At 41.2% G+C, this 26701-nt stretch overlaps 2 protein-coding genes across 4 annotated transcripts; both read left to right on the top strand.

Moving 5' to 3' along the window:
* Positions 1-1259: 1259 nt before the first annotated feature.
* Positions 1260-3184, top strand: LOC146612965 (tripartite motif-containing protein 16-like). Of its 2 annotated transcripts, XM_085378801.1 has the most exons (2): positions 1260-2092; positions 2797-2906. In XM_085378801.1, the coding sequence occupies exons 1-2, from the start codon at positions 1301-1303 to the stop codon at positions 2851-2853; spliced, it is 849 nt and encodes a 282-aa protein (XP_085234927.1). In that variant the 5' UTR covers positions 1260-1300; the 3' UTR covers positions 2854-2906. The 2 variants fall into 2 exon arrangements, with proteins under 2 accessions (XP_085234927.1, XP_085234926.1); XM_085378800.1 differs by having other exon boundaries at positions 1260-3184.
* Positions 3185-19646: 16462 nt separating this feature from the next.
* On the top strand, positions 19647-21539 carry LOC146612964 (tripartite motif-containing protein 16-like). Of its 2 annotated transcripts, XM_085378970.1 has the most exons (2): positions 19647-20448; positions 21147-21266. In XM_085378970.1, exons 1-2 carry the CDS (start codon positions 19657-19659, stop codon positions 21201-21203), a joined length of 849 nt encoding a protein of 282 aa, XP_085235096.1. In that variant the 5' UTR covers positions 19647-19656; the 3' UTR covers positions 21204-21266. The 2 variants fall into 2 exon arrangements, with proteins under 2 accessions (XP_085235096.1, XP_085235095.1); XM_085378969.1 differs by having other exon boundaries at positions 19647-21539.
* The last annotated feature ends 5162 nt before the right edge of the window (positions 21540-26701 follow it).

Genomic DNA, 26701 nt, shown 5'->3' with positions numbered 1-26701 from the left:
ACATGTGGTTTTGCACACTGTTCAAACCTCAGATGTTTGTGTAAACAAGTGTGGAGGACACAAACTCACGGGGGGAGGAACGACATTTACTGTTGATGTGTCTGACATTTAGTCTCCATGAGTTCTCATAAGACTGAAGAACTCTGTGATCTCTAACATGCAGCTGTATGTTTTGAAATCATGTGTCTCATTCTCTGGACTTTACTAGACAACGAGTGAAGAACATGTAACGAATATCATCTTTAAAGTGATGAATAATAACTCTGCCTCTGTGTCTTCATAAAAAGATCGTACTTCTGAAAGGTCAGAGGGCAGCATCCACTCTGGTTTTACACAGTTTTGCAGGTTTAGCTCTTCTGAAGTTCAGCACCTGCTTTTTCAACCAATCAGAAGCCAGTATTGTAGAGAGTTCATATTTCTTTTCATGCAATTGAATAATTTTGAATGTTTAGGTGAATATTTATATTTAGAGTATTTTCTCGATCAGTGTCTTCAGTCCTGACCCTGAGTGCGTACGTTTAAAAATAAAGTGATATAACTTCTTTTACATTACTGTGAACTTCTTGTACAGTTTGACAGCTGATTGTTGTCGTGTTTGTCGTCATATGAAGATCGTTTCCTAAAGAGGGCTGAACAGTCATTTAGCCTCTGGCTCCATCCATGAATCTGATGTTTGCTGTATAATCTGTGCTGTTAAAAGTGTAATGGAACATATAATTTGCACATATAATTTCATATGTAATTATGATGATCTTTACCCATTAAGATTTTAAATGAAACGATAAACAAAGGCCAAGAAAACTGAGTTAAACTCCTGAGTCTACTATATATTTGCACCATGAAGAAATGAATTCTTTGCACCTGTAATAAATAATCAAATATATCAAATTATCATCAATTATTTAAATAAAAAGAACCATCACTCCAAACAAAACAACAATTAAACAAAGAGTCCTATAAAACTTCAATTTCAAACATCCACGTAAAGTTAAACTATTAAACTTTAACTGGGTCAGACTTGTTACTGCATGCTGTAACCAAACATACCACACCCTGCATCATGTGATTGGCTCTTGGTCGCTCTGTAAGAATATTTCTTTAGTGCCTCCCTTCACAGATGTGTCTGTATCAGGATGGGTCTAAACAACATGGTGTAAATGCAGTTGCTGGTGAGCCTCATTTCCTGTAGGAGGTGAACAAGAGCAGAGATCTGTTTCCCTTCAGAGCACAGAGGTTGTTTCTGTTCAGAGGAAGTGAAACTGTCTGACAGTCACTGAGAGACGGTGAAACGGCACAGCACATGAATCAAATGGATCAAACAAAATTCTGCTGTTCAGTCTGTTTGGATCTACTGAAGGATCCGGTGACTATTCCCTGTGGACACAGCTACTGCATGAACTGTATTAAAAGCTTCTGGGATGAAGAGGAAAAGAAGAAAATCTACAGCTGCCCTCAGTGCCGGAGGACTTTCACACCGAGGCCTGCCCTGGAGAAAAACTTATTAGTGGAAGATTTAGTGGAGGAGCTGAAGAAGACTGGACTCCAAGCTGCTCCTGCTGATCACTGCTATGCTGGACCTGAAGATGTGGCCTGTGATTTCTGCACTGGAAGAAAAATGAAAGCATTCAAGTCCTGTTTATTCTGTCTGGCATCTTACTGTGAGAAACACCTTCAGACTCATTATGATTCACCTACATTCAAGAAACACAAGCTGGTGGAGCCCTCCAAGAAGCTCCAGGAGAACATCTGCTCTCGTCATGATGAGGTTATGAAGATGTTCTGCCGTACTGATCAGCAGAGTATCTGTTATCTCTGCTCTGTGGATGAACATAAAGGCCACGACACAGTCTCAGCTGCAGCAGAAAGGACTGAGAGGCAGAGAGAGCTGGAGGTGAGTCGACAAAACATCCAGCAGAGAATCCAGGACAGAGAGAAAGATGTGAAGCTGCTTCAACGGGAGGTGGAGGCCATCAATCAGTCTGCTGATCAAACAGTGGAGCACAGTGAGAAGATCTTCACTGAGCTGATCCATCTCATCCAGAAAAGAAGCTCTGATGTGAAGCAGCAGATCAGATCCCAGCAGGAAACTGAAGTGAGTCGAGTCAAAGAGCTTCAGGAGAAGCTGGAGCAGGAGATCACTGAGCTGAAGAGGAAAGATGCTGAGCTGAAGCAGCTCTCACACACAGAGGATCACATCCAGTTTCTACACAACTACCCCTCACTGTCAGCACTCAGTGAGTCTACAGACTCATCCAGCATCAATATCCGTCCTCTGAGCTACTTTGAGGATGTGACAGCAGCTGTGTCAGAGGTCAGAGATAAACTACAGGACATTCTGAGAGAGGAATGGACAAACATCTCACTGACAGTCACTGAAGTGGATGTTTTACTGTCAGATCCACCAGAGCCAAAGACCAGAGCTGGATTCTTAAAATATTCATGTGAAATCACACTGGATCCAAACACAGCAAACAAACTGCTGTTATTATCAGAGGGGAACAGAAAAGTAACAGTAATGAATCAACAACAGTCTTATTCTGATCATCCAGACAGATTCACTAGATGGTGGCAGGTCCTGAGTAGAGAGAGTCTGACTGGACGTTGTTACTGGGAGGTGGAGTGGAGAGGTGGAGTTTCTGTAGCAGTCGCATACAAGAATATCAGCAGAGCAGGGAATAGTAATGAATGTAAATTTGGACGTAATGACAAATCTTGGTCATTAGATTGTAACAACAACAGTTTTACATTTTGGTACAACAACATTGAAACTCGTGTCTCAGGTCCTCGTTCCTCCAGAGTAGGAGTGTACCTGGATCACAGAGCAGGTATTTTGTCCTTCTACAGCGTCTCTGAAACCATGACTCTCCTCCACAGAGTCCAGACCACATTCACTCAGCCGCTCTATGCTGGACTTTGGGTTTACTATGTTGGAGACACAGCTGAGTTGATTAAGCTCAAATAGACTGAAGTCTTTCATATTGTGGGTTTAAATCTGTGTTTTAGTTTCATTTTATTTTCTCTCCATCATTTCTGCACAGAGATCAGCTGTCAGTCAAACATTATGGGTGGTACCTCCACATCTTCTAGTTGTTCTCTTGATGTTTCTGAGTTTTTAAAGGAGATCTTTCCTGTGACTGTTTATGGAGGCTATCACTGCTCATCATCATTTTGATTTACTAAAATATTTCTCCACATCAAAATGTAAACTTCTCTATCCTCTAAATGTTTCTGGAATATTTGTCTTGAAAAATGTCGACATTTCTCTTTATGAGTATGGCCGACCATGTGTGTGTGTTTGTGTTTGTTTTTGTCAAAATCATCAAACAAATGAGGAAAAACTGTGATTTTAATGAATGAATTCATATATTGTGTTGATGTTTTATTGTGTGAATAAACTGGAAGGTTTGACTATAAATCAAACTTTGAACAAAGTCTTTTCTTCTGTCTTCATTCCAGGATCTCACTCAAATCTGACGCAGAAAATATGAAACTAATCTGAGAGAATAACTGAAGCAGTTTTCCTCCTGAAGCATCACAAAGTTCAGAGTTCATGTTTAGAGCAGAAGATTCAGCAGTCGCTCTGTGACCTTTCAACTTTCTTCACTAAAACAGCTTCATTACAGAGAAACAAGTCACATTTTCTTGATGTTCTTAAGTCCTTTCAAATGTTTTTAATGGTCCTTGAATGCAGCATCAGTGTCGCAGGTTTAAAAGGTCACTTTCTGTTGTGTTCAAAGATTTCCTTCAGATATGGTCTTTAATCAGTAAAGCCAGTGATACAGCAGTGTCATTAGCTGTGTTATTGGCACCAGGCTGTGTTTATGTATGTATTTAATTCTGTCTGAGGATGTCTTCAGCATGAAATGATCATTTGCTCAGCTGCTGTGTCTCATCTCTTATCAGACATTGGTTGGAACAGAGTTTTGTTGCTGACCATCTGACAAGAGGGTGAAGAAAAGCTTCAGGCTTCATTTGGACACTACGTTGGACAGAAGTCTCCACAAAAATGACTCAGAAACACAAATATTATTAATGAAAGTCCAAATGTCAAAAAGGGGTCATACATGATCGTGAGAAATGTCCTTGAACATTTGAACATGAGTCAGAGGGTTGTCAGGTTTCTACACTGCATCGTGGCATCAAGCCTGAGATGTCTGTGGAAACAAGTATGGAGGACACAAATGCACAGACGCAGTCGAGCTGTTTACTGCTGATGAGGAAGGAAAATAGTCTGTTGGATATTAAAGCAGCATTTATTAGAGTAAGAACAGATACTTGTGTCCTTCATTTGATCCCCGTCAATTTACAGAAGACTTAAGGACCCTTTGACTTCTAACATACAGCTGCATGTTTACAATTTTATTATTTATCTCTAGCAAAGCGAGACTTTACTGATCAAAGACATATAATCAGACATATTACTGTTACTTTCTGAAAAAGACTCACATAAAGCAGATTTATCACAAGCAAACATCAAGACACATCCTTCATGGCTTAAAGTTGCAGTGGGACTCTTTCGCCATCTGGTGGTTGTAACAGTTATGACAACTGTTCCTGCATATATGTCCCTCCTCAGTGTGAAGAAGACTGGACTCCAAGCTGCTCCTGCTGATCACTGCGTGTTCCTCCTGTGTCTAAAATCTATTTCCATTATGAATCAGGAAACTGTTTGCACCAATCATAAAGGCAATAAAATACGTCACACACTAAGAAATAACAAAAAGGAATTGTGCATTTCAAGGAGATTTTTCCCTCGTTTTTTGAAATCATAAGAATACAAACTAATGCAAGACTGTCATGTTTTCATAAGTTTGTAGAGACACTGTTCTGTTGTATTCTAGGACATCAGTCACTTTTTAAATGCATGCTACTCCTCATCATCATCAGCATCATCATCAGCACCCATGACCTCCTTTTAGTCTTTGTTTTGTTATTGTTCAGAGTTCAGGAGACGTTCTTATGGGATTTCCACAGTGTACAAGTGCTGTTTAGAGCCTTTACCTAAAAGAAAAGAGTAAAGTACAAAGTAGATTTACTCACTGCAGGAAAATAATGCCTCAATCTGATATATTGTCTTATATGACAAACTGAAAGTGATGCATCAAAGTGTAAGCAGCATTTTCCTGTTACAGCTGGTCTAGATGGAACTGATCTGATCTCCTTTATGTACAGGTAGATATCCAGTGGGTTTGCTAAGGGTCACAGATGAGGGGCTGTGTGAGATGTTTAATGGGAAAGGAAATAAAACCATTGTTCCAGACCTGCAGCTATTCAAATTCAAATTCAAATTTTTATTTGTCACGTACACAGTCATACACAGTACGATATGCAGTGAAATGCTTAGACAACTGCTCGTGACCTAAAGAAAAAAAAAGGGAAAGGGCTATGAATAAGATAGGAAATAAATATGAAAAATTAAAGTGTAAATTTAACTAGGAAGGAATAAAATATAAAAAATTAAGGTTAAAAATGAAATAACTGTACAACACAAATTAGAATGAAGGGTAAATTTAACTGGGAAAGAATAAGATAAAATATATAAATTAAAGTTGAAAATAAAATAACTGTACAACAAAATACACAATACACAGTATAGAACTATATAAGAATGTATGAAGAAATATAAATAAATAAATATATATATATATACACACACACACACACACACAATAACAGCAGCTGTACAAGTATTAACTGGAAATGAAGAATATAGTGACCAGTGTTGTGCAATCCACATTATTTAGTGTCTTGTGCAGTGCAAATATGCTTAAAGTGATTTAAGTGATGAAGTGAAAACAATGTCCAGAAAGTCCAGTGTGTGTGTAAGAACTATATGTGTGAGTCAGTACTGTGTGGTGGTGTGATTGAGAGACCATATCGCCTGCGGGAAGAAGCTCCTCCTCAGTCTCTCTGTGTTGGTCTTCAGGGAGCGGAATCGCTTTCCTGACCTCAACAGAGAGAACAGTCCGTTGTTGGGATGGCTGAGGTCCTTCACGATCTTCCTGGCCTTGGTCCAGCACCGCCTGCTGTAGATTGAGTGCAGGTCAGGGAGCTCGGAGCGGATGGTGCGCTCAGCTGACCGCACAACCCTCTGTAGAGCTCGTCTGTCCTGCATGGTGCTGTTCCCGAACCAGGTTAAGATGTTTCCCGTCAGGATGCTCTCTATGGTGCACGAGTAAAAGTTCCTGAGCACCTTGGAGGGCAGTTGGAAGTCTCTCAAGCGTCTGAGGTGGTAGAGACGCTGACGGGCCTTTTTCACCACGGTGTTGATGTGACAGGACCATGACAGGTCCTGCGTGATGTGAACTCCGAGGTATTTGAAGCTGTCCACTCTCTCCACTGGGCACTCGTTGATGACAGGGGTCTGGTAGTTCCTCTCCTGCTTAGTGCTGAAGTCCACTATCAGCTCCTTTGTCTTACTGATGTTTAGAAGGAGGTTGTTCCTCTGGCACCAGTTCTCCAGATTCCTAATCTCCTTCAGGTAGGCCGTCTCGTTGTTATCAGAGATCAGGCCCACCACGACGGTGTCGTCAGCAAACTTGATGATGGTGGTGGAGCTGGTAGTGGCCACGCAGTCATATGTGTACAAAGAGTACAGCAGGGGGCTCAGAACACACCCCTGGGGGGCTCCAGTGCTGAGAGTGGTGGAGGCTGAGACATGTCCGCCCATCCTTACTGCCTGTGGTCTGCCAGTTAGGAAGTTGGAGATCCACTGACACATAGATGAGCTGAGTCCCAGATGCTCCAGCTTGGTGGTGAGTGTGGAGGGAATTATGGTGTTAAATGCAGAGCTGTAGTCTATGAAGAGCATTTTAACATAATTCCCCCTTCTAGTGTCCAAGTGAGTGAGTGATGTGTGGAGGAGATGAGAGATGGCATCGTCTGTGGAACGATTTGGACGGTAAGCGAACTGTAGTGGGTCCAGTGTGTCTGGTGAAGAAATGATGAAGTCTCTGACCAGGCGTTCAAAGCACTTCATCACTACTGAGGTGAGGGCTACAGGGCGATAGTCATTGAGAGAAGCAGGGTGGGGTTTCTTCGGGACAGGAACAATGATGGACTCTTTGAAGCATGTGGGGATCACCGACTGAGATAAAGAGATGTTGAATATCTCAGTGAACACAGGAGCTAGCTGGTCAGCAGTCTCTGAGGATACGACCTGGGATGCCGTCTGGTCCTGCTGCTTTCCTGGTGTTCACTCTCTTGAAGGCTCTCCTTACTTCATGCTCGGAGATGACGAGCACGTTTCCGGTGCTGGCAGTATCTTCCTGTCTGCAGCCGTTAGCGCCGCTAGCACTAGCATTGTTGGAGTCCTTAGCTGCAGCCTCGAAGCGAGCATAGAAAGTGTTCAGCTCGCCTGCCAGAGTCACGGCCGCGTTTGTCATACCGGTCGTTGGTGCTTTATAGTCCGTTATTGTCCTTAGTCCCCGCCACAGGCTCCTAGAGTCACTCTGTTGGAGTTGTGACTCTAGTTTCCTCCCGTAGCGCTGCTTCGCCTCTTTCACCGCCCTCCGCACGTTATATGACGCGGCTTTGTACGGGTCCATGTCCCCCGTCGTGAGTCCTGTGTTGTAGGCAGCGGTGCGGGATCTCAGAGCGTCGCGGATGGTTTTATCCACCCACGGCTTCTGGTTGGGAAACGTTGTGATAGTCTTTGTCTCCACGGTATCATCCGCTAGTTTCCCGATGAATCCCACAACCGCTTCCGTAAACACGTTGACGTCATCGTCGGAGCTGTTTCTGAACATGCCCCAGTCTGCGTCATCGAGTGCGTCCTTTAACACGGCCACCGATTGATCAGTCCAGCGCGCGATCTTCCTCTGAACCGGAACTTCCTGTTTTAGCCTTTGTTTGTATTTTGGCATGAGGAAGATGGCGGCGTGATCGGATTTGCCAAACGGAGGGCGGGATTGTGCCTTGTAGCCGTCCTTGACCGTAGTGTAGCAGTGGTCCAGTGTCCTTTCACCTCTAGTGGGGCAGGTGATGTGTTGATAAAAGTTCGGCGCTGCGCGTTTGAGGTTGGCACTATTAAAGTCCCCCGTCACAATAAGCGCAGCGTCCCGGTGTTGTGTCTGGTGCTGTGTGAGTGCCTCATGCAGCTCGCATAAGGCGGTGACCGTGTCCGCTTGTGTTGGAATATAAACGGCACTTACAATGACCGATGTAAATTCCCGAGGTAGATAAAAAGGACGACACATGATGGACAGTAGTTCCAGATTTGGTGTGCAGGAGCGTGTGAGAGGAACAACGTTCGCACTGTTGCACCAGTTGTTGTTCACCATTAAACACACGCCGCCTCCCCTTGACTTCCCCGAGTCCCGTGTCCTGTCCATGCGGTGAACCGAGAAGAACTCGGCCGGCTGGATGGCGTGGTCCGGCACCGCTGGGTTCAGCCATGTCTCGGTGAAGCAGAGGAGATTGCAGTCCCGAATGTCTCTCTGGAACTTTATCCTGGCCCTGAGGTCGTCAAGCTTGTTCTCCAGTGACTGGACGTTGGCGAGCAGGATGCTAGGCAGAGGTGTGCGGTGTGCACGAGCTCTCAGCCTGTTCCTGACGCCGGCTCGCTTCCCTCTAGGCCGCCGCCGCCGCTTCCCTTTGTTCTCCCTCAAGATCTCACTCGGCCAGCTCGGATCCGGAGTTAAAAACTTCGAATTGTGAGTACATTGTATACCAATAGAAACAAGAGTGTCACTGTCATACCTAATGTACCCAATGGTGATGATTTTGCCGATTTAGAAACGCTGAAAACTAACTTAAAAAACAAAGGAAAAGTGGTCGGAGCAGTCGTGACGGCAGCCGACCTCACCGGCGCCATCTTTCTAAGCTAAGATACTCGAGTATCTTCAAATATGAAGCTGAGTATTACTTCCATACTTTCCTCCACTGCTGATGACCTTGTTACCTGCTGCTCCCTGTTAATGATCAGCCTCAGTTCTGATAGTAAACTGTTGGCTCTCGTTCTGTCAGGTTGTTGCTCAGTGACGTCTTGTTTTCATTTTCCCTCTTTTTCAAATGTGTCTTCCTTTAACTCTTTGCTTTTTTTTCTGCTTCACACACCAAATGATACACGTGCTGCACCTCTGATGGTTTGTCAGAGAGCAGAACAATTTACATTACAGAGAATATTTTACAGTTGAACATAAACTTTAAATGCATCATGTGTTTCCCATTACTGGCTGACTTGTCCGTGTCTCTTGAAAGGTGATAGTTGTGTATCTTTAATCAGTTAATGTAATATGCTTGACTGAAAGAGCATCCAGCCGGTCAGATGGAGAATTTTTCATGCCGAATCTGACCCACGAGCCTTATGTTTGACACCCCTCATTTATACCTTTTCCCTAAAAGAACAGATTCAATTACAGTGTGGATTTGCTCACCACAGGAAAAATCATGCCTGGATGTGATAAATTGTGTCATATCTGACCTCTAAGCATCATTTTAACTGTCACAACTGGTGAAGATGGAGCTGAACTCACCAGCAGCATGTATAGTTAGATTTTTACTGGTTAGCAAATGTTCACAGATGAATATCAGCGGCTGTGAGATTTTTAATGGGAGTGAAAAAAAATGTTACAGTTTCTGGAAACTTGACTTTGTTTGAGTTTCTAAAAATCCATTTACATCTGAAGTGACGCTGAGCAACAGCTGCTTTTTGTGAGAGGGAAGAAGTTGTTGTTGTTTTTTTATTTAAAACTTAACCTGAAGGTTGTGCCACAATTTCAGCTGCAAGAAGTGCAAAACAGCACATAAGTAGAAAAAAATATTATTGATTAAAGTCCCTGAAAGTATAAAGGACAGTTTTACATGTACTTGGATACTTTCAGCTACTCTGCGTGACTTTTGTACCCTGCTGCTCCCTGTTAATGATCAAACTCTGACTGACAGTAAACTGTTGACTCTCGTTCTCGTTCTGTCACGTTGTTGATCAGTGACGTCTTGTTTTCAGATGTCTGCCTTTAACTTTTTGGTTTTGTTTACTGAGTAATATACCAGGTGTTGAAGCTCTGATGGTTTTTCAGAGAGTAAAAACTTTTATTGCAGAGAACATTTTAAAACTCAACATAAACTTAAAATGAATTATATGTAACACATTATTGGCTACTTTAACTGTGTTTTTAGGATCTCTATCTTCCTGTGTTATCTGTACTTGAAAGACTGCGTATAAAGGACTTTGACTCTGTAATCAACCGTGGATGTGAAAGCCTTCAATTTCAGTCCGAAAGTCAGAAATTGTTTCATTCCAATGAAATATACATTTTACAAGTTGAGTCTTTTTTGTGCTATGCAACACAGTGCATGTACATATGTGTACAATTTGTGAAGTCATCAGTCCTCTGTCACTGTGTTTAGTGTGTTTGTTTCTTTTCTAAATCATAGAGATGTTTCCTGATGCTGTGTGATGGCTGTGACTGACTGTGAGGATGGAAATAAACAGAAACACTGAGAGAGTTTCTTGGTCAGTATATAAACAAACATATGGCAGATGAGACTGCTACATACATTTTTAATATGTGTTGTAATTTTTCAGTTGCGTTGTCCATTGTGATGACCATCTCACGCAGGTCCAGAGAGCAGATGTTGCTGCGTTGCAGCAGCTTTTTGCAGATGTGTTCTCCCCCTGCCCGACCGTACAGCTCTCACAGAGCACCATTTTATAACCCGCCCTGGTGTGACGGTGCGTTCACGGCCCTACTGGTTACCTGAACTTAAAAGACAAATTATTTAGAGAGAATTGGCTGAAATACTGATGCTGGGAGTAATAAAAGAGGCGCACAGTGAGTGGTATAGCCCCATAGTTCTTGTAAGTGAAGAGAGATGGGTCTGTTTAATTCTGTCAACTACCACAAGGTGAATGAGTGTGTCTCAGTTTGATGCTTACCCAATGCCCCGACTCAAGAAACTCCTGGAACGGTTAGGCACTGCTCGCTTTCTCAAGACACTGGATTTAACCGAGGGCTACTGACAGATGCCTTTGTCTCCAGAGTCTAAGGAAAAAAGATCTTTCTCCACTCTGAATGGTTTGTACCAATTTATCAAAATTTTGCTTGGCTTGCTGGGAGCCTAAGCCACTTTCCAATGACTCATGGACTGGATGCTGAGTCCACGCATCTTTTATCGAAGATGGGGTTTTTTATTTTGCATGGTTTTATTGGCAATCCTGACAGTTGTTTGGTGTCATTGACACTCACAAACAATTACGTACTCACGGGAGTTTCTTTTGAACCTTCTGTGGAACTGCCCATCTCTGGATTCTTTTTGCCCTTCAGTGTTTTCCAGCCCTGGATCATCCTCTAATCACAGGAACACTTTTGAGGACTGAGGAAGCAAATATGATACAATCGTATTCCTTTGCCATCAACAATCCTGGCTAATGTGCAGTCTCTGAGGAGTAAATTGAATGAACTGAATTTGAATGTCGCACATTTACGTGACTACAGGGACACATGTCTGATGGCATTCACAGAGACTTGGCTCAGGGATTCTGATCCTAATTTAGCAATTTGAATCAGCTGAGTTGGATCAAGAACACATCTAAAACCTGTAGGACACTGGCACTCGAGGCCTGGAGTAGCCTACCCCTGCACTAAACCATAAACGTTGTTGCCATTGCACATTTTTGATGATAGAATTTGGACTGTTTCTTTGGGCTTTTGTGTGTGTGTTGTGTTTGCTTGTTTTGTGTTGTGTTGGCTTGTTTTGGTCTCTCTGTATGGACAGACTGCAAATCAGTTTCCCACTGGAGACAAAAAAGTTCCCATTGACTAATGCCTTTAAAGATGGATTGCATCTTGGTGCAGTGATTCTGCAAGCTGAAGGTGAGCACTGGAAACTTATAGCCTACGCATCCAGATTCATGACAGAGAGTGAGTGTCATTTACACTCAATCTGAGAAGGAATGATTGGTATTTGGGTGCAGTTTGTTGTGTTATTTTTTCCTGCTCTTCTGTGCTGACTCAGTTTTAATGATGTATTAGCTGCCCTGGTGTATGATCGCCTGGCTTTGCTATCCATCCGATCCTCTATGATGCCTCACGATGTCTCGTCGTCCTCCGGCATTTTCCACCCTCCTCCATTAGCTGGATCCTCGTCAGGTGATTTCGGTGGTTCCTCTAAACCACGGAGAAGGAGAGGGAGAAGAGGAGGTATTCAGGTAAAGCTCAGGCTTTACTGGCGGCGGGGTTTGGCTGGTAAGCGACGTCTCCTGTGCGTTGTCTCCTGTGTCCAGAAAAGCTCCATGGAGGGGGACTTGTTTTCCACAGCCTTGTTTGGATACGCTGGGCCCGGCTCTTTGAGACCGTGCCACCTTAGGAGGATTTATCCAGACTCTTCTTCGGGCTGGCATTTTCTTCCCTCGGTGAGTTGATTCTAGGAGCGTGACGGCTCGAACCCTGTATATTTATGTCCCTTAACTCGAGCCTCTGCAAATAATGAGGCTTCTAGCTCACTGAATATGGTGCTTTTTAACGCTCGATTTCTGTCTAATAAATCATTCTTGTTGACTGATTTTATATTATCTAAAAAAATTGGATTTTTTATTCCTGACTGAGACCTGGCAGCGGGATGTAGACTACTCGTCACTTGTTGAACTCTGCCCGGATGGCTATACTTTTATTACCTGGCCTCGGTTATCTGGTTGGGGTGGTGGGCTTGCCGTGGCTTTCCAGGACCATTTCTCCTGCCGCTCCGTTAAAATTGGACATTTTCTTTCGTTTGAGCTGCAGCTGCTTATAATTGGTAACAAGGATCCTTTCTACTGTGCTGTGGTGTATCGTCCACCTAATAGGTTCTAATAGATCTAATAGGTTATTTTTATCAGAGCTCAGCGACTTCTTATCCGCTACTATGAAGCTGTCTAGGGTGCTCATAGTTGGGGACTTTAACATACACGTTGATGATGACTCAGACCCATTCGCCAGAGACTTTATGAACATTATGGATTCTTTTCAATTTGACTCAGCATGTGTCCGGTCCTACACACAGCAAAGGTCACACACTGGACCTTGTTTTTACTTTGGATTTAATATTGATTTGATTTGCTCTGAGAAAATTTATATTTCTGATCACTATTGTTTTTAACTTGTCTTTTAATGAGCCTTTGTCCCCCGTCAGACGGATGGTTAGCTCTCACATCTTAAACTCCTCCACAGCGGAGAAATTTGTGGATGCTTTGAACTTACAGCTATCTCCTCAAAATAGTTTTGATTTCTCAACCAGTCTTTTTAATAATTATTGTCTTTCTATTTTAGATGAAATTTGTCCGGTTTAAGACGAGTGTTTCTGCCTCCAAATCTCCTCCTTGGCCAAATGACAGTATTCATTGTCTAAAACGTGATTGTTGTAAAGCGGAGCACAGGTGGAGGAAAACTCATCTAAATGTTCAACTCCTCTATCTAAAGGACCTTTTAGCTTCTTTTAATAATGCGATCAGAGATGCGAGAGCTGCCCATTTCTCACACTTGGTTACAAAGAGCAGAGGCAATCCTAAGGTGCTATTCAACACCATTAGTGACATTGTTTAGTGAAATTAGTGAAATTTTCTTTCTTTTCTGCTTGCAAAAATTCATAACAAGAGAATGAATTTGATACTCAGTTGTACGTTTCTTTTAAGCCCCAGGATTTATCTAAGCTTCAGCGTCTGAATATTTTTTTAGATTCGATCAAACGTTGGATGGCTGCAAATTTCCTCCAACTCAACGAGGGGAAAACCGAAGTCCTCGTATGCGCCCCTGATAGATTTTTATCGCAGATACTGAAAGCCCTTGGTCCTCTCTCACTCTATGTTAAACCCTCTATCAGGAATTTAGGTGTCACTTTTGACTCGACTCTCACATTGGATGGGCACGTGAAATCTCTGGTTCGGTCTTGTTTTTATCACTTAAGAAATGTGGCTAAGCTAAGCCTGATTTTATCTCGCTCTGAACTGGAGATTGCTATACATGCATGCAAAACGCTGCAGCTAGGCTTTTGACAAAATCCTCCAAGTACTCACATGTGACACCGTTGTTATCTCAGCTTCCTGTTGAATTTAGAGTCCATTTTAAGATCCTGGTCTTGACTTACAGAGCTGTGCACGGACTGGCACCAGCCTACATCTCTGATCTGCTACAGCCCGATGTCCCCAGCAGGTCCCTGAGGTCATCTGATCAGGGCTTACTTGCTATAAAACAGACTAAGATGAGAACTAAGGGTGACAGAGCTTTTGCCACTGTGGCCCCGAGACTGTGGAACTCTCCCCCAAACATTAAGAACTGTGGACTCAGTAGCTGTTTTTAAAAAACAGCTCAAAACTCACCTTTTTAAAACTGCTTTTGGTTAATTTTTTGCCTGTTTTATTTAGTCGTTTTTAAATCTTTTTATGACTTGTAATCTTATGTGCAGCACTTTGTGATTCTGTCATGAAAGATGCTATATAAATTATTTATTTTTGGCTTAGAGAGGTTCCACAGCTTTGTATGTGGCTTACCCTCTTTCACTGCAGAAACAGATCATTGCCCGCTAGTATCTATCATCAAGAAGAACTTGAATGAAATGACGCCAAGAATTTAGCGTCTGATAATGAAAATGCAGAGATGTGACTTTCAGCTAGTTTACATGCCAGGAAAGCACCTGATAATTGCAGATGCACTCTTACGAGCACCCACGGGGGCATGGTGAGTACAACAGAAGAAGACATTCAGACTCACATAAACATGGTCTCTGCCAAACTTCCTGTGCCAGACATGAAATCTAAGCAAATAACTGATGAGACTGCACAAGACACAGAACTGCAACATGTTATGGAAAGCATGTCAAATGGATGGTTTGTTGGCTCGTGTCCACTCTTCTACCATATTAGAGGAGAACTGAGTGTAGTCAATGGACTGCTATTGAAGCAGGACAAAATCGTCATTTCACAGACAATGAGGCAAGAGATGCTGACCAGATTACATGAAGGCCATCTCGGAATTGAGAAATGCAAAAGAAGGGCAAGAGAGACAGTCCTTTGGCCTGGAATGAACAGAGAGATTAAGAATATGATAAGAAGCTGTGAGACATGTCAGAAGTAACACAATAAACAGACCAAAGGATCTATGGTTGTTGATGAAACACCAACAGCGCCAGGATGGATTTGTTTCATGTTAAAAACAACTAAATTTACAATATTTACAATGAACTTTTGACCTACTCAAAATTTTAAAAATATAAATAAATAAGACTATAAATAACCTTTCTGAGAATGTCCAAACACCAAGTGCAGCTATCAAACTTTAAGTAGGTTGCAGTTTTTACTGAAAGTTGTAAATCAAACAAACCCTGTTAGTGCCTCCCTTCACAGATGTGTCTGTATCAGGATGGGTCTAAACAACATGGTGTAAATGCAGTTGCTGGTGAGCCTCATTTCCTGTAGGAGGTGAGACGCAGAGAAATGGACCTTCCCTGTCGAGCGCTGGGAGAGAAACTCCTGCTCATCCCCTCACTTGGCGCTTCCCCATTAACCCACTAGATGGCAGGTTTGCCATTAGAAGATCAGGAACAGACCCATTCATTGAAACGTTGATCCCATTACTTACAGAACAAACGACTCTGACCTGTCATATAACAAACTTATAAAAAACATGCCTCAGAAATACCCGTGAGACAGAATACGTACTATCAGACACTTGCACGGAGAAACCTTATGAATACCAGCGCTCACACACTCACGTGTGCACGCAGGTACTTACTGACTCACACTATCTTGGGTGGCTGCTGCCTCAACATATCAAGCATTATGGATTCTGTGTACTGCTTAAAAAGATCCAGCATTTATTATTTACTGTTACCCAGTGTTGGGCAAGTTTGAAAAAGTAATTAATTATAGTTACTAGTTACTTCTTCAAAAAAGTAACTGAGTTAGTAACAGAGTTACAATATTCTAAAAATAATTAATTACCGGTACGTGAAAAGTAACTATTGTGTTACTTAAAAAAAAACGTTTAACCCTCTGGGGTCCAGGGTTTAATTGGCCATTTTTTACTACTTTTGATTTTCCCTCCACATTTTACCTTTAAAAACTATTTGCTTTGCCTTGTTTGGTTTCATTCTTTTCAGCACAACCTCACATGTCTGAATTTACAGTTATGTTTTCATCTTGCTTTCTTTCCCGTCCCTGAGTCCAGTCTGGCCTGATTACAATAATTTAGAACAAAAAAAACTAATAAAGATCAAATAAACTATGACAATCAAGTGGACCAGTATAGCAAAAGGCCCACTTGGGAAAGTAAATCTGTTGGGCATTTTTCTTGGCCTTCAGACAATAATTCTGATTGCTACAGTGCCAGACAGGACAAAACAAAGTATTGATCATTTTGTGTTAACGTGAACCAGATGCAGACACAATGTGAAGCACTTTCTTGAATTTCACAAACTTTATTTGCAAACAGGAAATACTTGGTCTGTGGCAAACAGGTAATCAACAATGAGACAGACTTGGGGAACGAGGGAGTTGCAGGGCGAAGGCACTGTGACACTGTGACCCTCTACAAAATGCCAGGTTTAGATAAGTTAGTGAAACAAACTGATCAGCCGTCCTGTGTTGTGATACAAAATACATCCTCTGTAATCCACAAGGGTGTAACCATTGTTATCCTTGAATCTGTGCATTGTCAGCCAAGATTGTTTGTTTTTTTTCTTTTTCTTTTGACCAGATGCAACTGGCTTCCTGTGCCAACAACGTGTGGTGCTGTGGTAAAGAATAGAGAAGGCACACAGATTGAGCTGCTGTTATCTTCACAGGAAGGTTTGTTCTTCACAATAGTATCTTTGAACAGCTTCAGGAATCATTACATTCAGTGCAAAGGAATGACCTTCTGCTTCAGTCCCATTTACAATACATGGCCACAGTTTCCTTTGCTAGAGTCTATATAAATCTCTCAGCACAACTCTGACAAAACATGCTGCTTGAGTCCATTCAAAATATTACAACTGCAATATCTAACATTAAACTTTATCATATATAAAAATATAGCATTCTTTATAAAGACACACAAAACACACTTGTGCTCCCTGTACTTCCTTTTTAAATACATTTATAAAGCATATTAAATGAATCTGTTTTCAATCATTTTAATACTTGTTACAGCACTAAATTATTTATGTGACGTGTTTCTAATGTACTGACAATGTAACTTCTTTTTTAATGGTTTCACTTCTTACAAAAACAATGGTTTTGATATAAAACAAACAGTCTCTAATGTGGTTTAGGTTAACTGCCATACACACACACACACACACGCACACAAACCCTAATCCACATTAGCCACTAAGCTAGCATTAGCATCACCTGCAGCTTTAACTCACAATTTTCCAAATAAACAACATTTTTCTATTTATAAGGGGTTCAGCGAACATTTATTTTAATGCATATTTAATAACCTGTGGTAAAGAATAGAAAAGGCATGAACGTTAAACTAGAGTTAGCTTCACAACAGGAAGGTTTATTCTTCCTCTGTGCCCGAAAACACTGCTCGATACCACCAGTGCGCTGTGTGCCCTCTAGTGTTCGCATGTGTAATAGCATTACCTCAAATTGCCATAATTCAACAAGAATGTTTAAATGACAGGTTAACAAATACAAACATAACGAAAAATTTCTTGAAGGTGACTGTTTTTCTCTAATTATTTTCAATATTGTATTTTGAAAGAAGCTATTTTAAACTCTTTACATGTTCATCCGGCGAAAGAAAAATGATTTTCTTATAACTATAGATCGAGAAGTACGCTTTCATTAACTCATGTATACAAAGCATTTTGTTGAGGGTACAGCAGCCGTGGTAGTTTATCTTGAAACAACAACTGTAATCTCCATATATTTCAACGATTTCCTGGAAAAAAAATGTGAACTTTAACCTCAAAATAAGTAGTTTTATCTTAAGGAGGCTCTTATACTTTGTAATAAACAGACCACACCCTCGCTCTTGTCACTGCCAGGATATTTATTTAGTTCCTACCTTCACAGATCTGTGTGTATAGCACAGCACATCATGACCAAGACAGTGTTAAATTATTGAAACTGTTCCCTGCTGTTGGTGGAGGTTTTGTCCACAATATGGAGTTACTGAAGGTCACAAAACATACTTTCATAAAACAAAAACATGTAAAATTAGATTAAATATTTTACTGACACTTGAGAGTAGCAATACACCTTAAAAGTGTCGATTTACTTTTGGACACTGATTAACAGAAGAGACGTGTAAAGACTTTTGGGAGGTTTTTGAGAAATGTGAATTTGTGAAACCTGTTTGCTATGGGGATGTTTCTCAGGTGGTTAAATTGGATGAATATTTGGCTTTGCCCTCAGAAACAGTTTTATTGCCAAAAAATGTTTAACTTACCAAAGAATTTCTCCTGAGTTTTCTATTGAAATATATAAAATAGGAGAATTTGCAAAATAACAGAAAAATGTTCAAGTTCAATGTGAAAACAAAAATGTTAAAGTGAAAAAAACGCAGTTCTCTGTCCTTGCAGTGAGTTTCCATCTTTAGCAAACTGTTATTAATCTGTATTTAAGTTCATTTTGTCTGAGGATCTCCTCACCATGAAATAATCATTCGATCAGGAGCTGGGTCTCAGGTCGGACTAGAGGTTTGTTTTGATGCCGTTTTATTACTTACAAACTAATATCGCCATCTGGTGGTTATACAGTTTATGACAAAAGTTAATGCTTGCCATTTAAAGACTGCTTCCAAAAGAGGACTGAAGAGCCATTTAGCTTCTAGTTTAATCGGCTTTGCTGTGCAATCTTTGCTGCCAACAGTGTAACATTTAAGATGTACATGAAAGTTAATGGGTAATTATGATGATCTTTACCACAAAGATTTTAAATGAAAGAATAAACAAAGGGCATGAAAACTGATTCTTATGTCTACTGTGTATCTTCAGTGTGAATGTTGAGTTATATTTGAGTGTCTGCATATAAAGCACATACTAATGTATTGTATCGAAATCCATGGTGGTACACAGGAAACATTACTAAAGAATGTAGAATTAGAACACTATCTGTATTTGTTTTGTTTTTTTTTTATATTTGTATTTGGGTTTTTTTTTAAATATTTTTCCATATATGTTACTATTTTAAAAAAAAAAATCAAGCTTGCTGCCTGTCTTGTACAGTAATTTCATTTGAACATAAGTTTGATTTAGTGGAGTCAGTTGTTCCCATGCATCATTCTGTAAGTGTGAGAATGAACTAAGATTAGAAAATGTCAAAATATAAAGTTTGATTTATTTTTATTCATCACATCATCCTAAACTTTGGGGAACTTTCTAAAATATAAAATGAACTCACTGAGTGTTGACTGTCACATTTCAAAGCACCAAGTAAAGATAAACTATTAAAGTTTAACTGGGTCAGACTTGTTATTGCATGTTGTAACCAAACATACCACACCCTGCATCATGTGATTGGCTCTTGGTCGCTCTGTAAGAATATTTCTTTAGTGCCTCCCTTCACAGATGTGTCTGTATCAGGATGGGTCTAAACAACATGGTGTAAATGCAGTTGCTGGTGAGCCTCATTTCCTGTAGGAGGTGAACAAGAGCAGAGATCTGTTTCCCTTCAGAGCACAGAGGTTGTTTCTGTTCAGAGGAAGTGAAACTGTCTGACAGTCACTGAGAGACCGTGAAACGGCACAGCACATGAATCAAATGGATCAAACAAAATTCTGCTGTTCAGTCTGTTTGGATCTACTGAAGGATCCGGTGGCTATTCCCTGTGGACACAGCTACTGCATGAACTGTATTAAAAGCTTCTGGGATGAAGAGGAAAAGAAGAAAATCTACAGCTGCCCTCAGTGCCGGAGGACTTTCACAGCGAGGCCTGTCCTGGAGAAAAACACCATGTTAGCAGATTTAGTGGAGGAGCTGAAGAAGACTGGACTCCAAGCTGCTCCTGCTGATCACTGCTATGCTGGACCTGAAGATGTGGCCTGTGATTTCTGCACTGGAAGAAAAATGAAAGCATTCAAGTCCTGTTTATTCTGTCTGGCATCTTACTGTGAGAAACACCTTCAGCCTCATTATGATGTGGCTCCATTAAAGAAACACAAGCTGGTGGAGCCCTCCAAGAAGCTCCAGGAGAACATCTGCTCTCGTCATGATGAGGTGATGAAGATGTTCTGCCGTACTGATCAGCAGAGTATCTGTTATCTCTGCTCTGTGGATGAACATAAAGGCCACGACACAGTCTCAGCTGCAGCAGAAAGGACTGAGAGGCAGAGAGAGCTGGAGGTGAGTCGACAAAACATCCAGCAGAGAATCCAGGACAGAGAGAAAGATGTGAAGCTGCTTCAACAGGAGGTGGAGGCCATCAATCAGTCTGCTGATCAAACAGTGGAGCACAGTGAGAAGATCTTCACTGAGCTGATCCATCTCATCCAGAAAAGAAGCTCTGATGTGAAGCAGCAGATCAGATCCCAGCAGGAAACTGAAGTGAGTCGAGTCAAAGAGCTTCAGGAGAAGCTGGAGCAGGAGATCACTGAGCTGAAGAGGAAAGATGCTGAGCTGAAGCAGCTCTCACACACAGAGGATCACATCCAGTTTCTACACAACTACCCCTCACTGTCAGCACTCAGTGAGTCTACAGACTCATCCAGCATCAATATCCGTCCTCTGAGCTACTTTGAGGATGTGACAGCAGCTGTGTCAGAGGTCAGAGATAAACTACAGGACATTCTGAGAGAGGAATGGAAAAACATCTCACTGACAGTCACTGAAGTGGATGTTTTACTGTCACAACCAGAGCCAAAGACCAGAGATGGATTCTTACAATATTCACGTGAAATCACACTGGATCCAAACACAGCAAACACACAGCTGTTATTATCAGAGGAGAACAGAAAAGTAACATACGTGAGAACACAACATTATTCTGATCATCCAGAAAGATTCACCAATTGGTTTCAGGTCCTGAGTAGAGAGAGTCTGACTGGACATTTTTACTGGGAGGTGGAGTGGAGAGGGGGAGGAGTTTATGTAGCAGTTGCATACAAGAATATCAGCAGAAAAGGAGGGAGTGAATGTGTGTTTGGACGTAATAACAAATCTTGGTCATTAAATTTTTACAACAACAGTTATACATTTCGGTACAACAACATTGAAACTCCTGTCTCAGGTCCTCGTTCCTCCAGAGTAGGAGTGTACCTGGATCACAGAGCAGGTATTTTGTCCTTCTACAGCGTCTCTGAAACCATGACTCTCCTCCACAGAGTCCAGACCACATTCACTCAGCCGCTCTATGCTGGACTAACATTTTGGTTAAATTATGGAGATACTGCTGAGTTGATTAAGCTCAAATAGACTGAAGTCTTTCATATTGTGGGTTTAAGTCTGTGTTTTAGTTTCATTTTATTTTCTCTCCATCATTTCTGCACAGAGATCAGCTGTCAGTCAAACATTATGGGTGGTACCTCCACATCTTCTAGTTGTTCTCTTGATGTTTCTCAGTTTTTAAAGGAGATCTTTCCTGTGACTGTTTATGGAGGCTATCACTGCTCATCATCATTTTGATTTACTAAAATATTTCTCCACATGAAAATGTAAACTTCTCTATCCTCTAAATGTTTCTGGAATATTTGTCTTGAAAAATGTCGACATTTCTCTTTATGAGTACGGCAGACCATGTGTGTGTGTTTGTGTTTGTTTTTGTCAAAATCATCAAACAAATGAGGAAAAACTGTGATTTTAATGAATGAATTCATATATTGTGTTGATGTTTTATTGTGTGAATAAACTGGAAGGTTTGACTATAAATCAAACTTTGAACAAAGTCTTTTCTTCTGTCTTCATTCCAGGATCTCACTCAAATCTGATGCAGAAAATATGAAACTAATCTGAGAGAATAACTGAAGCAGTTTTCCTCCTGAAGCATCACAAAGTTCAGAGTTCATGTTTAGAGCAGAAGATTCAGCAGTCGCTCTGTGACCTTTCAACTTTCTTCACTAAAACAGCTTCATTACAGAGAAACAAGTCACATTTTCTTGATGTTCTTAAGTCCTTTCAAATGTTTGTAATGGTCCTTGAATGCAGCATCAGTGTCTCAGGTTTAAAAGGTCACTTTCTGTTGTGTTCAAAGATTTCCTTCAGATATGGTCTTTAATCAGTAAAGCCAGTGATACAGCAGTGTCATTAGCTGTGTTATTGGCACCAGGCTGTGTTTATGTATGTATTTAATTAGTCTGAGGATGTCTTCAGCATGAAATGATCATTTGCTCAGCTGCTGTGTCTCATCTCTTATCAGACATTGGTTGGAATGTCATTGGTCATAGCAGATGGCCCCGCCCCTCCCTAAGCCTGGTTCTGCCGGAGGTTTCTTCGTATTAAAAGGGAGTTTTTCCTTCCCACTGTTCCCTCAGTGCTTGCTCATAGGAGGTCATATGATTGTTGGGTTTTTCGCTGTATGTATTATTGTAGGGTTTACCTTACAAACCACCTTATAAAGCACCTTGAGGCGACTTTTGTTGTGATTTGACGCTATATAAATAAAGTTTAATTGAATGGACACAGTCAAACTGCACGATGCAAATAAAATGACTACCGTAAATGTCGGGCTATAAGCCGCTACTTTTTGCACAAGCTTTGAACCCTGCGGCTTTTAGTCAGGTGCGGCTTTTCTATGGATTGTCCGTGATTTTTGTGATATCGTAAGACGATTTGTTTTGTGTGTTCCGCTGTTGTACGGCACTACGTTGCCTGGCGGAAGGATCGGGGTTCAAGAGTGGTATGTTAGTCACATGTCCGTCCGCCAGGCAACGTAGTGCCGTACGAAGTAGCGCGAAAAACAAACTTCAAAGTAGCGGTACGCGTTCAGCGGGAGTCGTGGATGATGAGCGGCGATAAACTTGCAAGTTATGCCCAAAAAGCAAGTTATGCCCAACTCCACCGGTGGATTCTGACAGCGTGGAAAAGTGTGAAAACATCCACGATCACCAACGGATTTTGAAGGGCTGGACTGCTGCATGATGGAGAGGAGGACACCGCCACGGCCCTTCTGAGGGTGTTCGACTCCGACACTGACAATGAGGATTTCTTTGGTTTTGAAAGTGACAACGAAGGAGAGAAGAAGAGTGGATGACGAAGCCATCATGAGCCTGTTTGTATCCGACACTGGAGAAGAGGACTTTGGTGGTTTTAGTGCGCAGGAAGAAGAGAAAGATGGTGGTGAATGACTGACTTTTCTTCTTGTTAAAGCTGTGTCACTGCACCTGATCCTAAAAGGTAGGCCGAATCTATTGTTCTGGTGTGCTGTAGGTTATTGTTATGTACTACATGTGCAAATATGTACCCATAACTTGTTTTTCAAAATATTAATAAAAGTGATGTCTCCAAACAGCCATCTCTTTCCTGACAATTCCCTTTGTGCATATTCTCTTACATATGATAAGTCAACATTGAAACACCTGCGGCTTTTGGTCAGGTGCGGCTAATGTATGTACAAAACAGGATTTTCCCCTGATTTTAGCTTGTGCGGCTAATATTCAGGTGCGCTTTGTAGTCCGGGAAATACGGTAAAATCATCTTTCTTGTGGTTTATTGACTTCAGACCAGCAGACAAAGCCGACAGATTCTAAAGTTGGGGAGAAATCTAGATTGTGTACTAAAAAGTTTTTCTTGTTATCAATAGACATTTGGAATGACAGTGTTATGACATGGACCGAAAACGCAGACAAAGGAGAAAATCAAAGAAAAAAAAATGTAAAAAAGGTGAACCGTTTCTTTTGGGCTGAAGTCAAAAATGGAAAACAATTAGGGCAAAACGTCCTGGGACAAACTAAACTACAAACTAAACTGGGAGCAGCTAAATTACTATGATGACTGAAACATGAAACTGAACCGGAACATGAAGAAAAAAAACATGAGCATGAACCTGAGAAGTAGAAATAAAACGCTGTGACCAGACGTGACTTGACATGGAGAAAACACACAACCTGACAAAGAACAGGGGAAGGCAGAGGACATGAATACACAGAAGGGTAATGAGGGAAGTGGAAACACAGCTGACACAAATGTACCTGAACGCCACAGGGAAAGTACAACTAAACACACTGATTATGGAACAGAATCCACAATAAAACAGGAAACATTGAGACATGAACTGGGACACGCAAGCTTGACACGAGACAGAGGGAGCGAGACACAAAGGGAACCTACAGACGAGGAGATAACACATGGAAAAAAACAGAAAGAGACTCAAACAAGGAGACGAAGGAGAAACATAAACTAGGTTAAATCTCAACTAAACCCTAACTAATACTAAACACCAGAACCTAACATATTTACAATGTAACATAAAGCAAACTCAACTCAGTTGTTGTTTGTTCTAAAGTAAAGTTCACAGTCTTAAGTGTTGATATTCAACACAAAGAAAAGCTCACGTGTTTGAATTTACTTACAATTAGTTTTTATAAATTCTGACCGTAAACAATTTTTAAAGGTTTGATATTCTTGGACACTCGATATCAGGTGAAGCGATTTAATAAAAATTTTAAAATTTGTAATTTTATATGTCCCAATGAGTCATTTGCACTAAACAGTGACAGTATAACAGATTTGTCATTTAGATCCCAAATTTCTGAGAGAAATAGCTGAATTTAAAATATGGCAGACCTCAAATCAGACTTAATTGATAGAGATATATGCAAATGTGGTGGCACAAAGGTGGAAAACAGGTAAAGGCAACTAGATGGTGTTGACAGCGCCACCTGGGGAGGAAGTTACACCCCAGGAGAGGTTACAATAGCCAGTGCAAACGTAACAGTTACAAAAGGCACACAGGCTCGTTATTAATCCTTTCATGGATGATGGGGGCGATCGTGGCTCAAGAGTTGGGAGTTCGCCTTGTAATCGGAAGGTTGCCGGTTCGAGCAAACCTTCCGAATCTGTTCGGTCGTTGTGTCCTTGGGCAAGACACTTCACCCGTTGTCTACTGGTGGTGGTCAGAGGGCCCGGTGGCGCCAGTGTCTGGCAGCCTCGCCTCTGTCAGTGCGCCCCAGGGTGGCTGTGGCTACAATGTAGCTTGCCATCACCAGTGTGTGAATGTGTGTGTGAATGGGTGAATGACTGAATGTAGTGTAAAGTGCTTTGGGGTCCTTAGGAACTAGTAAAGCGCTATACAAATACAGGCCATTTACCATGGATGAATTATGACAACCTCACTCAGGATTGTTTTCTTGAGTATTTTTATTCATCTTTAGTCATGAAAAAAAGATTTTTGAACTTGAGTTTTTTAAACGTAGTTTTCAAAAAGTTTTTTACATGTCCACTTAGGTGGACAACATATGTTTCAACTTGTGAATTTGACACTGTGTGTTGTGGTTATGTGCAAGTATATCATCAACACTGACACAAATACAAGAAAACAGCCTTTGAATAGCTGTCCACTGTAGTGACCACTATGTGTGAAAGGTCAGAGGTGAGGAAGGTCAGTTTCATAAAACAAAGTTTAGACAAAATAACTGCAAATGTAGAGCTGCAGAAAAGAAACTCCTTAGATAGCAGGGCTGTCAACACAGAACCGTGAATGAAAACACTTTATTAGCAAACATTAATTAAATGAACAGGCTTCACTGCAGTGATGGTGGAGACTGGCCACTTGAGGAGGCAACCTACAGCAAGTGAGAGCAGCTAAACAGATTCAGCACAAAGATGTAAACACAAAGCGTGGATCGTTCACCCGATGGCACGTACACAGACACATTGTCGGGGCTGAATGCTGACATCTCACATTTTCTGAAGCTGCAGGTTTTGTCACTCTCTGACCAAAATTCACTGAACGAGCAGCAAAGAAGATCAAAACTGCTTCACATTTGATGAACATCATCATAAAATCCCTCCTACCTTTGCTGTTTTGGTTCCACCAGGGTAAAATCACACCTCCTGCACAGCTCTCTCTCTCTCTCAGTGTACTTCAAGAACAGTTTCCCATCTCAAATCTGTTCTCTGCATTATTCACTTGCTTATTATGCACCAGTCTACCGTTGTGTACAGCGCTGTCAGGTGCTGTTTTTATGAAATAACCTCTGACAAAAAAGCCTCATTTCGGTTGTTCAATACTGAAGAAATCTAAACTTTTTAAAATGATGCCAAATTGCAAAACGCTTAGCTGTGTCTCTAGTAAAACCTCTGTACCTTTGCTCTGCTTCACTTCAGCAGCATCACGTAATCTTCATATGCTGAGTCAAAATTGGATCGAAATGGTGATTGAATCGAATCGGGACCTTGTGAATTGGAATCAAAATGATTGTAGAAATCAAAATCGATACCCAGCCCAAGATATAACCCCACATACAGCTGAGCCACAAAGTGAACCAACTCATCTAATTACAACAACAGAGGACCAAATGCACCTAACCAGCCTGCACCAACCTGACATTTCTTCCCCCTAAGTTAAATGAATAGATGGAAGTTAAATGACTGCAGACATAAAAGCGACTAGTTCCCACACAACAGTTCCCTGACACTGTGTTAATTTGTTTAGTTTTTATCAGCAGTTGTAACAGACTAAGCTACCTGAGACATTGCATTGAATTATTGTTTATATCTTAATTATTTCACCTGACTGATTTCACCTCAGATATCTTGTTTTTTCCTTTTGGTAGATCAAAGCAGCTCGTGCTGTTTCTTCTTTCTTTTTCATGCCAAAAAGAAGAAGATTGCTTCAAAGAAGTGGAGTTCATGGTCTCAGTGG

This window comes from Diplotaxodon limnothrissa, linkage group LG18 (genome assembly GCF_057381915.1).
Source record: "Diplotaxodon limnothrissa isolate DT_005_m linkage group LG18, D_limnothrissa_male_GT1.1, whole genome shotgun sequence".
NCBI lineage: Eukaryota > Metazoa > Chordata > Actinopteri > Cichliformes > Cichlidae > Diplotaxodon > Diplotaxodon limnothrissa.
The sequence above is the reverse complement of the archived record's forward strand: the minus strand, read 5'-3'. Positions and strand labels throughout refer to the sequence as shown.